At 41.5% G+C, this 13,487-nt stretch overlaps 1 protein-coding gene across 4 annotated transcripts in view; it reads left to right on the top strand.

The window, feature by feature from the left end:
* Sec31 (COPII coat complex component secretory 31) overlaps positions 1-13,487 on the top strand; it is a 208,032-nt gene that overhangs the window by 96,857 nt on the left and 97,688 nt on the right. For all 4 annotated transcript variants that reach the window (XM_075690145.1, XM_075690136.1, XM_075690118.1 and 1 more), the window contains 2 exons: positions 3,565-3,691; positions 8,218-8,363. In XM_075690145.1, the coding sequence (XP_075546260.1) occupies positions 3,565-3,691; positions 8,218-8,363 (273 nt within the window). The remainder of the gene's footprint in view (positions 1-3,564; positions 3,692-8,217; positions 8,364-13,487) is intronic.

Here is a 13,487-nt window from a genome sequence, read left to right as displayed (position 1 = left end):
CAGTAGAGGACGACAGAAGACTAAGTGGAGCGACAAAATTAGGAAATTTGCGAGTGCTAGTTGGGATCGGTTGGCGCAAGACAGGGAAAATTGGAGATCGCAGGGAAAGGCCTTCGTCCTGCAGTGGACAGGCTGATGATGATGATGATGATGAGTGTGGTTTCGTCGGAGGAACCTCATCTGAATTCTTGACTTGTCAAAGCCTTTGGCTAGGTGTAATGCAACCTTAGCTATGTGGAAGGTTTCAGCATAGCACAATACATCAACTGCTACAGTGATGCATGCTAGCATGGGACTACCTGTGCATGCTCTGGGGCTCGTGAATAGGTGCATTGCTAAAGCAAGTCGCTGATTGCGCTATGCTTGTGTGTTTGCCTCTCCGAAGGACCATGTGTGTATGTATTAGACAGCTATGTGTACAAAGGTAGGCTGTGGGTTTATGCACTGCTGTAGGTTAGGCCACCATGTCAGTATTCAAAGCTGAGGTGCCTAGTGACTGAGTTTACCACATTTTGAAGCATAAAATGAGGAGTAGGAAATCTTAAACACAATGTTTCCTAGCCTGTCATTAGTTGTTACCAAAAAAGAAAACCATATGATGCTTTCGTGGAAACACTGCTGAATCTCAATTGTAAATGTTTATTTTTGTCCAAGTGTGCCTTGCTAAAAGATAGAAGCACGCTGATAAAATTTTAACTTCAATCATATCTGAATCGTATATTGTGACTTGCATGTAAAAGCAGTCACATTTCTGAGTAAGTATTGAGGACAAGGAACCTTCTTCAAGTTCATAGAAGCAGGAAGGTAGCAGCTTGGATACCAAAAGATGACCTCTTGTTTTTTGGCTGCAAAACTGGCTGCACTCAATGCTGTCAAAAGGGGGGAAAAGGGGGGGGGGCAGAAAGATTACCTAGCTTGAAAGAAAAATCTATGGAATAACTGTGTACCAGACATCATGATGTCTTGGATATTTGTATTGGTTCACTTTCTTTTTCTATGTTATGCACCTAGCAGGGCTTCCTTTGTGAGAAATGTAGTAGCATGAAAAGCTACTAAACAAATGTGTATTGCAGCAATTTCAATGCATTTGTAGAAATTAAAAGAAAGGCAAGGCAAACACTTGGTAACGGGAAGCATTCAGTGTTTCCAGGAGTTAGGTTAATGGCTTGTTAGATTGTCGCCTCCGAGATATGCAGAAGTGTCCTGCACCATAAATCTTGAAGGATGTGCTGTGTGCTTGTAGGCTGGCATGCTGCTGCCAGTCTAGTATGCCGGGATAACCTTTAGGATTGCATGCGTGACTGCATTAGCAGAGCTCTGACAGTGTGGAGTGTCAACAGATTGTGCCTTCACTCTCACAATTGTCTTTTTGCCACCCATAGCTTCAGACTACCCTCAGCTAACAATCACCACCTGACAGTGCATACAGCTGCACAGTGTTGCCGTAGCTATGACCTTTTTGAACATCCTGATAGCAGGAATTTTTAATAACGCAGCCAGATTTTTAGTGGGGAGTTTTAAAATAGGGAACCCTATGCTAGGGGATGGTATTGGGTAGGCATAAAAAATAATGCAAAAGGCATACATAAAAGTTTGTGTTTTTGGGTATGCAAAGTAGTTTGTGGGATGCCATTTCAAATCTACTTAGTGTCTTAGCGAATGTTAAGTTATTGTGGAACTTTAAACTGTGACTATCTGCTTTTTCAGTCTTGGTGATCTGGCTTTCTTCTATCATCTGTTTGATGCATATAATTGAGCTTATGATGACACAGGCAATGAAGATTGACTAAGGTTTTCTTGTTGCCCCCTAAACATAATGCTATGTTGTTTGATCAAATTAAATAGTAATATAATGCAAGGGTTGTTCAGTTGCTGGAAGGGTTGTTTTGATACAGCCATAGGGGTAGGAAGCATTGGTAATGCCCAGAAATACTGCTTCAGTAGTAGACAGGATGGAAACAGTGTTACAAGTAGAAACTCCGAAGGGCACTGAACCCAATATTGTTGCTTCAACAGAAAACGTTCAACAGAAAAGGCCACAGGGCATTCAGCTTTTCCATTCCTGTTGTACACGGTGCACCAATATGAAAGGGAACACTGAATTTGCATTTGAAGCCAGTAAGTTCCCTTGTGTATGCTCGTGATGAGAAAAAGTTGCATGAGCGCAATTCTCCAGCTGGTGAACAACATATAGCAAATAGCTGTGAATAAGGTTCTGACTTGCACTTTCAAGAATCATGCTTTCAAGACAGATGAAGTGCTCCCTTTTATATTGGATGTGCATGTACATGCACTCTAAAGGGTACAATTATTGTGTATGAATATAACTGACTACTATATAATTAAACTGGTGCAAAAATATCTGCATCGAAAGGAATCAGTTCACAGCTGTCCAGAAACCATATTTTCTAACAATCCATTTCATTTTCCATTTTTTGCTCCCTTTGTCATAGGAGTGGATATTGTTGCTGAGATCAGCTACTTGGCACAATGCACGATAAGGAAAGAAAAACAGAAAATGAAATTAAGCAGTAGTGGCAATGATGTAAGCTGTTGTGTGTGAATCAGTGGTTGGCGGTGTAGATAAGGGCTCTGGTCTTTGCTATGCTTTGCACCAGCCAGCTGTCCCATGATCACGTAATCTTCTCACTGAGCCCTACTCAGTGCATATATACAGTTGAACCTTTTGTTAGGTGTAGATATCTTAGAGCACCACTGTGTGCCATAACTTCAAAAAAATTATAACACATTCAGACATCTTATTTAGAGCTTTTACAGACATATTTTTGGCAGCAGTGACCTTTCGATACCATCTATGTCATTTTATTTGAAAGCACTATAGTTAGCTGATTCAAATACTGTTGAAAAATGTACGAGCAATGGGTCTTGAAGTTAAGGGCACTTACGGAGAGGGCACTCGGTTTTAAGTGCACTTTCCCAAATCTAAACATCGCAAGCGGAGTGTACTCGCAGCATGCACTCCAGTCGGAATGCGTAGATGGAACGCACTTTGCTGGTCGAGTGTGTAGCCTCGTCACCAGCGGTTTCAACAATACAAAATGTAATGCATAGAAAAAGGACACAGAAGTTCATTCTAGCTGTTAAACAGCTTTTAACAAAATAATCAGAACTCGCTGATATTCTGTTCTAGTAGGATCAAATGCCACCTCGTGGCACACCACCATCTTGTTCTGGATTGACTAGGCATTCGTCTTGGCCGGCCTCGACTTGTAACGCTCTTATGATAAAAATATTTTCGGTTTTTGTTGAGTAAATATAGATTAAGATGGCTTTTTATTTATAATAGAACTAAAGCAGTCACTTTTTAGAAGTTTTTTAAATTTTAATATACATTTTCAAAAAACATGATTTTAGTCTGTCGCCATTTTTTTTTAGCGCGAGTGCGCTCTGTTCTACCGTTTAGCACCGCGTAGCCTAAAGTCTCACTTAAGGTTCCGAAGTGCACTCCCCATCCCCTTAAGTGCTCTTAACTTGCCCGCTTGACAGGGGTATTAGAGGGGATGTTCGTTGGCGTGAATAATAGTTCCATTGTTTGTTCGACAGCTCATTTCAGCGGTTGTACACTCCAACTGGGGGAATGTCGTGGAAAACTGTGAAATCGACTGCTGGAAGGAGGCCCTGGCAGCTGTACTTACCTATGCCAAGCCTGAGGACTTTGCAGTACTTTGTGGTGAGTTGTACTCCTGGCTTCTACATTTTGAGAAAAATGGTGACAAATGTGCAGCACACAAAAACAACAAAATGAGTACTGGCTAACACACTTCTACCATGTATTTTTGCATAAGGGCTGCACCCCCAACTTTGGGCCTGGGTATTTCAGAAAAAAAGAAAAAGAAAAAAACGAAAAAATTGTGTACTGTTGCAGATGGATTTTTCAGACTCCAAAAATTCGGACTTGGTGGATATTCCAGACTTCATAAATGCACCGTCAGGGTTCACATAGAGCTAATGTATTTTGTGACCAATTTTTTTTTTACAAATTTAGGCCCCAAAGTTCGATTTTATGGACTAAATAGCTCGTTCCGAGCCACGCTACCCGATCTTGTGGGCCGCCATGTTGGATCTTTTGCTGGCTTTCCCAGGCTTCCAGTGGCCCACTCTATAGCCTCCAAGATCAGGATGTGCATGCTTTCAATAGAGAGCATGTGACATAGTTTCTAAATAATTACCCTAGAAGGAAATGTGGTGCTAGTTTCTACAGGTGTTCTCCTGAGCGTTGCCTCGACCTACATGGGAATGATTGGAAGTACAGGCTTTGGATTGACTTCAATCTTCAGACTAGTGGCGTTTGCTTGCGGCGCGGTAAATGAAGCTATACTCAAATACTTTCGCCTAACATATAATTTTATTTCTGCAGTATCTTATATAAAGCACAATACATTCCATGAACTTTGTATAGCTTGGAGATTGAAGCACAGTTTACCACCAGGGCACACCAGGGTATGCATTATTCTACAGTTCTGTTCCTGATATAGTGCCAGTGAATAATTATTTATTTATTTATTTTTACAGCAGCAATAACAACCGTGCATGTACTTATACAAAAATACTCAAGTATTTATGGAAATAAAAATTTCGTAGTGTGAGAAAGTGTTGTGCCTTTTGCAAACGCGAGACTTTTCTTGCAGACGACAGGCACTTGCAAGCTCTCTCGCTCTTTCGAAAGGCTGCGTCGGCTGTCAAAATTGCTGAACGTCTTCACATACTTTTAAGCACATCTGCTGCAGTGCAAGCTAGAAGTATAACTGTCTATGTCTTGTGTCAGTAGTTTCTTCTTGCTCTTCTGAGGTTTGATAAAGTGTATAACGCTGCAGCGCCAACGTAACACACTTAACAAACCAAGGTCAAAACAGTCAAAACACATTCTTTCAACGTTTACAATGCCGTCGCTTTCTCGTCAGGGCTTCGTCACCACACCATGACACAAACATCGGCCCAGCCGCTGGCCCAGTGCACTATCGCCACTTCGCGCAACAGAAAAAAGGCAGAGAGCTTTGTGTCGCACTGTCCCACTACGGGTTTTAGCTATTGCGCTTGGAGCTAAACCAAAACTGCCCAAAAATACCTGTAGACTAGTTTGCCAGACAACAGAATACCAATCCATAGCCTGTACTTCCTATCATTCCCATGATAGTTGTACAATCGCAGTGCCAGATTTCCCTCTGGTTATAGTAATGTGACACTCTATGGCAAGTGACATCTTCCAGTCTCTGAGGCCATGCCCGCACTTCCTTGGCTGACAAAACACTAAGGGACGGCACTTTTTGTTTCTTTTTTTCAGTCAGCACTATTGTCATAATGTCGATATTTTGGTCAGCACTATCGTCATGCGGATCCATTTTTATTAATTTATTTATAGTATTGGTTGCTATTTGCACATGGTGTGTCCACAGAGCAGTGTGTTTTGGAGATGACGTCGCATCTTTATGTGTATGTGCAGCTTCGCATTTGTGTGATCGGCACCACGTCGTGTGCCTTCGTGAGAGCCAATGGTGCGAAGAAATGGGGCTCGTTTCTCCAATCCCCATGGCTGGCAATCTCCAGCAACGGAGATGGCATATCGCCAACACCCCGGGGTGATGCTCTTGTCAGACTGTATATGGAGACGGTGGCACTCTTGCACAAATGCAAGCAAATCTCATTGCTTCCAAGCGTAGTATGAGGCAGGGCATTATTAGAGATCCTTTTAAAAATGACGGCACTCTTGGTTATTTTGATGCCTCATGTGTCAATAGGAAATACATCATCATCATCATCATCATCTTCATCATCATAAACCTGGCTACGCCCACTGCAGGGCAAAAGCTGTTCTAAACCTAATAAACTTTATTTTTGGGCTAAACGAGTTTTTCGGATTGTTCAGTTTTTTAGACTATTTTTTGGTCTCTAGGTTTGGAAAATCGGCCGGCAACTGTATGAATCACATCCTTTTTTTCAAAAACGTGCGCCTTCTCAGCCACAATTAGCAGCACAGTCTGTGCAAGGTATCGACGTGGTACATAGAACTGTGTTGGTCTCCTCTTTAGTTATATTAGTTTATATTAAATGCAGAAAACAATATTTGTGCTCAAACCTGGAAGGGATGCAATTTTACTGTTGTGGCTCCTTAGGGGCAGCATAGTGGCGCCTATGCGATGTCATTACAGGCCTTACATTGCTTGTTAAAGCTTTTAAAGCTGCCAGAAATTTTGGTGCACGCGGGTATGTCATGTCCACATTAGTTGGATCCGTGTATAGTTAGAACACTGTCCGAGTAGTTCAGGCGCAACGCTAAACCTTTCTATCGCACTTAGTGCTTCGTCGTTCAGCCGAAACTGCAGTTTTTTGTACTGGCAGGTCACACTTATGTGTTCTGTAACATTGAGAACTCTGGAATATGGGAACATTAAACAATAAAGGTCAAACTGGACATCCAGACAAGCTTAGATAAGGTTAGCATGAATGCATCTTTGACTTAATAATAGACCAATAAAAACATACCAGTACTGGGTTAAGTAAAAGAGAGAGATAAAAGAGATGAGAATGGCAGGGAGGTTAACCGGAAGGTAGATATCCAGTTTGCTACCCTGCGCTGGGGAAAGATTAAGTAACTTATTCACAATGCAGTAAAATGTGAGTAAAGTTGGCTTCCATTCATTTGACCTTTACAGTGCCAAAATAAATAGTGAGTTATCCGGTGAGTTGAATTGACAGACAGAGGCTGAAAAGACAGCCAAACATATTGCTGCTTCATTTGGCAGTGTTTACTCCATTCTAATGTGTCCCCATATCTAATGTGCACCCACATCTAACACACCTGATTAAGAAAAGAAAAAGAAGTAGCATGCCTTCGACTGAGTCAAGAAATACAATGAAACCGGCAGTGGTTATTTTCATGAAATGAAAAGGAGTTAACTAATGTCCGTTGTCATAAACCTCAAACAGCCTTTTAGTGCTGTCTATGGATCACATTGTTTCCTTCCTTGCCTTGTACTACGTTTGATGTTCCTCTTTTGTTGAACCATTCCACTAGTTGCAAATGGGATGGTGGCCCATCATACCTAGACTAACCACTTTGCCAGTTCGTCCTGCAATGTGTGGAACTATCCGGAATGCTAAAACATGGGACCCGACTCTGTTGCCACTAGCTTAGCATGTAAAATAACTTATCTTTTGAACGAGCTTTTGTAACTAAAGCATGAAAGCTGCGCATTGTTTTTGCCATCTTATGTGTAAACTTGTTCATCCGCCACCTTGTGAAGACTGTGGAGATGATGCTGGCTCTCATGGTAGGCTGTTGCTAATGCTGTGAATGCCGTCTTGGTTTCATGTCCAATTGTGACAGAGGCAATTTTAGGGCTAATTTTCTCAGGGAAAAAGGTGGCCGTTAGAATCGGGTAAATACAGTGATAATTCACTGCGAGTTCCCATTTCTGCTCTTGAATCTGCCAAAGCAGGTCAAAAATCAGCATTTTCGGCTGCAGATAATGTGACTTCTACGCATTCACTGTCTCCTAGCAGTGGCAAGACAAGCTACAGCCCGTGGTGTCAAGATTGGGGTGACCATAGGCGTAAGGGACATGCATGCTGACCGGTAGAGTTTAAATTATTTGCCAAGGGACAGTTTTATGATTGAAATAAGGAAAACTTTGCCCAATAGAAATGAATGGGTTCTGGCAGGGACCTTTGGTCGGGATTGAATTTACCTAAAAATCTAAGTCACCAGACTCAAATTAACTGAGGTCAACTGCAGCAGTAACTGGGAATTCTGGCATATATGCTACAAGTCTGAGCATGACAGCTAATATGAATGGTTTTGTTCTGGCTTCATCTCTTTAAGTGCTGGGGGAATTTTTGAAAATTTCATAAAATTGGCCTTTTAGTTCGGTCATATGCGTTTGAAAAAAGCCTTCCTCAAAACTGTTTTGCACCAAGGGGAGAGGCATACATACAGACACATGATTTCTTATTTAGACATTGCAAAGGCCACATTTTTGCAAAATGTTTTGGTCGCTTGATTTGTGCAAAAGATATTATTTCAGCTCAAAAGATATGTGATTTGGAGTGAGGTATCAGCACTTCCTACTGTCTACTCTTGCTTGGGATAGGTTTGTTCTGAAAGCTGGTTCAATCTGTTAACGTTGCATTGCAAATAAGTGTACACTGGAGCACACCACGCAGGCTATAGTAATTTTCTGTTCTGCGCATTGTTCTTAGAGAGCCTCGGGAATCGGTTGGAGAACGAGAACACAGCACTGGTGCCATATGCAATGCTCTGCTATATCTGTGCGGGCAACTTGGAGAAGCTGGCGAGTTGCTGGGTACGGCTTCAAATAAAGGCTGATAGTCCACAGTCACTTCAGGTAAGCGTGTGTATATGAGTCAGTTTTGTCACTGATTGCGGGGCACATAATAGATTTGGCAAGTCCTGTCATGTTTAAATATATGGCTCTGCTTAGTGAATGTGTGTACTTTCTTGTGAATAAGATGTTGGAAGGCGCTATTATTATTATTATTATTATTATTATTATTATTATTATTATTATTATTATTATTATTATGTGCATGTGTTTTGAATCATTGAATATGAAATGAATTATTAGCATCCTGTATCTTATTTATTTGATTCTAATGCAATCCAACAAAATCCCAATAAAGAAAGGCGTCAGGCAGGGAGATACGATATCTCCAATGCTATTCACAGCGTGTTTACAGGAGGTATTCAGAGACCTGGATTGGGAAGAATTGGGGATAAAAGTTAATGGAGAATACCTTAGTAACTTGCGATTCGCTGATGATATTGCCTTGCTTAGTAACTCAGGGGACCAATTGCAATGCATGCTCACTGACCTGGAGAGGCAAAGCAGAAGAGTGGGTCTAAAAATTAATCTGCAGAAAACTAAGGTAATGCTTAACAGTCTAGGAAGAGAACAGCAATTTACAATAGGCAGCGAGGCACTGGAAGTCGTAAGGGAATACATCTACTTAGGGCAGGTAGTGACGGCGGATCCGGATCATGAGACGGAAATAATCAGAAGAATAAGAATGGGCTGGGGTGCGTTTGGCAGGCATTCTCGGATCATGAACAGCAGGTTGCCATTATCCCTCAAGAGAAAAGTATATAATAGCTGTGTCTTACCAGTACTCACCTACGGGGCAGAAACCTGGAGGCTTACGAAAACGGTTCTACTCAAATTGAGGAGGACGCAACGAGCTATGGAAAGAAGAATGATAGGTGCAACGTTAAGGGATAAGAAAAGAGCAGATTGGGTGAGGGAACAAACGCGAGTTAATGACATCTTAGTTGAAATCAAGAAAAAGAAATGGGCATGGGCAGGACATGTAATGAGGAGGGAAGATAACAGATGGTCATTAAGGGTTACGGACTGGATCCCAAGGGAAGGGAAGCGTAGCAGGGGGCGGCAGAAAGTTAGGTGGGCGGATGAGATTAAGAAGTTTGCAGGCATGGCATGGCCACAATTAGTACATGACCGGGGTTGTTGTTGAAGTATGGGAGAGGCCTTTGCCCTGCAGTGGGCGTAACCAGGCTGATGATGATGAATGCACACTTCTTTTTTAACCCTTTCAGTGTTGGCTTTGTTTGGGGGGGGTGGAGAATGATGCAACCTCCAGCATTGTTTTTTTTCCTCGGATATGATAAAACTGACACAAAAGTTTATATTTGGTTATGCAAAAGGGAGAAAATGACATGGATAACGGCAAATGGCTCCTTTGGTATGGTCCTCACATTTCTATCTGACATCAGTGACATGACGGGACAGAAAAGCGAAAATGTACTGGCACATCAGGGACACTGAAAGGGTTAAGAAAAATTTAGTGAAAAATGCCTCTAAAATGAAACAACAGTGCGGCAAGTCATCATATTGGAATGAAAAAGTTCTATCATTCAATGTAATCCAAATGTAATCCACGCAGCTGTATATACTGCAGTGATGTGTGCCTGCTCCGTAAATTTGTTGGGCTATAGTGTATTCTAAACACTAAAGTTAGGCTGCCATAGTCTGCAAGGTGCTTAAGAAATGTGATATCTTAAATGCCATAGATGGCACTAAAGATGTGTTGATCTGAGCAGTTGATAGGAATAAGGAGGACTCCCACATTAATGATGAATGCTGCTCTGTCTAATGTAGCTCAGATACAATAAATTTTATTTTTTCAAGGGTGAACAGATGGCCATTACTCTTTCTCTTACCATGAAAAACTAGCAAGGGAACAAGCAAGGGCATTCTGTTAATAATTTCTCGGTGTATGAAAATGTTGGTGCATGTCACAAACAAAGATGTTGCGTTTCTCATATTTAACCCTAAAAAAACTTGGTAGCTTGATTCACAAATCAAATACATAGTATCATCTTTTTGGATTCTTAAACAATCAATATACAGTCAAATCTCGATTTAGTGAAATTTGCAATGTAACAAACTATTTTTATTTCTCAGTCTTAGTTCTAGTGAAAATCATGCATTTCTTTTTTTCAATTTAACGACACAATTTTGTGACATAGTTTCAATTTAAGCAATTTTTCAGTCATATCAAGCATGTACTTGGAGCCTGTATGGCTGGTAAATCTAGCAAAAAACTATAAACATAGTTCAGCACAATGTTGGCCGAAGAAAAAGCTACTTGCAAGCATCCTTCCACGTTAAAATTTCAAGCGGCAAAAACGCTGTCAAAGTGCTTGCACCAGGACGCCGTACGTAGGAAACAGCGCTGCGCCATTTTTCACTTAACAACTTGCAGAGGCCATGACAGCTCGGAGTGCTCGGAGAAACGTGAGCTGACGGTTCCATCAGCGCAAGAGGGATGGGCAAGGAATGAGCGTGGTAACATGACCGAGCATATGCTAGAGGGGGGAGGAGGGCAGTAGACGTGCAGCTGTCCTCCCTTTCTCCCTAGGGCACGTCTTCTCCTCTACCCTTGCTATAACTGCGCATGGCCCATGCGCATGGTGTGGCCTGCACATGGGCCACACACCATATCTTGGAGGTAAGGGGAGATGCTACTCGAAACAACTTTTTCTTTATTATTGTACTAGAGATTTAAAAATGCTGTCATTCATAGAGTTTTCTTAATGTATATTTCAAATCTTCATTAGTTCTTGTGTTGCGACTATATTTTATTAGTATTTTCCTAAACAACTGCAAAATATAGCGATCTTTGGAGGCACTTCCTTGTGTATTCTTACGAAAAGCAATGTGCTGTAGCTATTTAGCTCATTGTAGGCTGCAAAGTGCCGATATCTATTTAAACCGCATGTAAATTAGTGGAACTACAGTTAAACCACAGTATAACGAACTTCAGTAGAATAAACTTTTCTATATAACGAAGTATTTAACTTTTTATAACCTCTGGTCCATAGAACACCGTGTATTTAGAACCTCAATATAACGAAGTGTGTTTGCATGCGATTTTAATATAATTAATTTTCACTGCCGCCGCAAAGGAATGCCAAGACAATAAATGGCAACTTCTGCGGGCGCAGATGGTCAGATGATTGAATTACAAGCGGCTGTTCGCATGCGCACCTCTCAAATCATGGACTGCATGACAAGAGGGACTGCTGAAGTGAAGCGGCATCATGCTCAGTACACAGTCCAAGTGTGATAAGATCCTATTGCACCCCGTGCACTGTGTGCTTTAGGTGCGAGTGAAATTGTGTGAGGGTGAGGCAATAAAGATGGTGGCTTCATGACTGCTGCCTGTCCATGCGAGCAAAGAGAAAGAAGGGGAGAGGAGCGAGCTCGCGGTAAAGCGATCAAGCACGCGCGAGAGGGCGGAGTGGGGGCTAAGCTGGTCCGCATCTCCGCCGTGGCTGCACCACATGGCTGTAGGCGCGGCTAAGAGCATACGCAGCTGCGCACCCTGCTATATAGGTAACCTGCTGCATGTATCAAGAGGGGGTGTGCCGAGACGATGTGGCATCATGTAAGCTGTCTTCCCACGCCTTTAGTATAGGAGGTTGCATAGTCTTGAGTTTCTATATGCAGATGAAGCATTCGCTCCTCACTGCCAGCACTTTTCATGGTAGCATCGTCTCAGTCCAAGCGACGCTATCAGCCGCCGGGGTGGAGTGCACGTGAAAGCGTGGCTGGCTTTGCTTAATTCGTACCGCCGATGTGAAGATATCGTTGGTCAAAATGAATTGTTTTCTCAATCAGATTTGTTTTTCTCGATTGCCGTATAATTTGGATAATTCTGTGGCGCCTTTCCGGGTAAGAAAAATCTGTCAGCAACTGTACTTATTTGTATAAGAGGTCAAATTTCATTACAACGAAATTACAGTATAACAAAGTAAACTGTGATTTTATCGACTTCTTTATAGCATGGTTTAATTGTATGCAAAAGAAGATTATAGTCCACTTCGACTAATGTTTTTCACAATCCCATGAAATATAACCTTCTACTTTCGCAACTGCTGCCAAGAGAGATTGTAATTTCAAGTAGATATCAGCATTCTATATATCTTAAAGAGTATGTATGCCAAATTACGTTAGTATAGGACATTTATAAGTGCACAAGGTTATTCTCATGGAATTGTGAAAAAAATATGTTGAAGCATACTAATCCTGTTTGCATATTTCCACTATTTACACATGCAGTTTGGATAGATATCGGCACTTTGCAGTCTACAAAGAGCTAAATAAGCTACAGCATGATGATTTTCATGAAAATTTAATTAACAAGAAAGTGCCTCCAAAGTTCGCTATATTTTGCAGTTGTGTAGGACATAACTAAAGAAATATGGCAGCTACACAAAAAATAATGACATATTTGACAACTCTATGAGTGGCAGTATCTTCAGATCTCTAGAGCAAATAACAAAAACTTCTTTTTCGAGTAGCATCTCCCTGTAATCTTCGGCAAGTGCAGGCCGAGCCGTTGGTGCCGGGAATTTTATTCTCGTGCGTCTAGTTTGCATTCGCATAATTTCATGTTTCTTTGGCACAGTGTGAAGCACTCGCTCGCGCCTCAACAGCGAGTGTTCTTGGTCATTGAGTGACCTTCGCCTGAACATAGATAAAACTATGAAGCTTACTTCGTGTAGTTGTCTCTTTGTTATTGCCATCAATGTTCTGTCTTTCTGCCAAAACTGCGACATTTTTTTTTTTTTCAGAATGAATATCCATATATTTTTTTGCACTTTTGTTTTTAATTTGAGGGCACCATCTGAGGACGGTTACGGGCATTTAAGTGTGGTTAACGGTGGCGTCCAAAATGTAAGGCGCCGTGCGACGCAAAACACTAATCTCAGGTGTCGTGAGCCACACTGATTCATTGCTCTTGGTGTGATCTGCACTGCGTGTGCTGGCACTCATAACCATGCTTTTGTGGCTCGACCTTCTTGAGATTTGTTTATAAGTGATTACTGACAAGCTGCTATCCACCAGGAATGTTTTTGGAACTTGAGAAATTTTTACTGCTAAAACTTTAAAACCTCAAATTAATGAAATTTGCAATTTAACGAAGTC

Source organism: Dermacentor variabilis, chromosome 1 (assembly GCF_050947875.1).
Source record: "Dermacentor variabilis isolate Ectoservices chromosome 1, ASM5094787v1, whole genome shotgun sequence".
Taxonomy (NCBI): Eukaryota; Metazoa; Arthropoda; class Arachnida; order Ixodida; family Ixodidae; genus Dermacentor; species Dermacentor variabilis.
The sequence above is the reverse complement of the archived record's forward strand: the minus strand, read 5'-3'. Positions and strand labels throughout refer to the sequence as shown.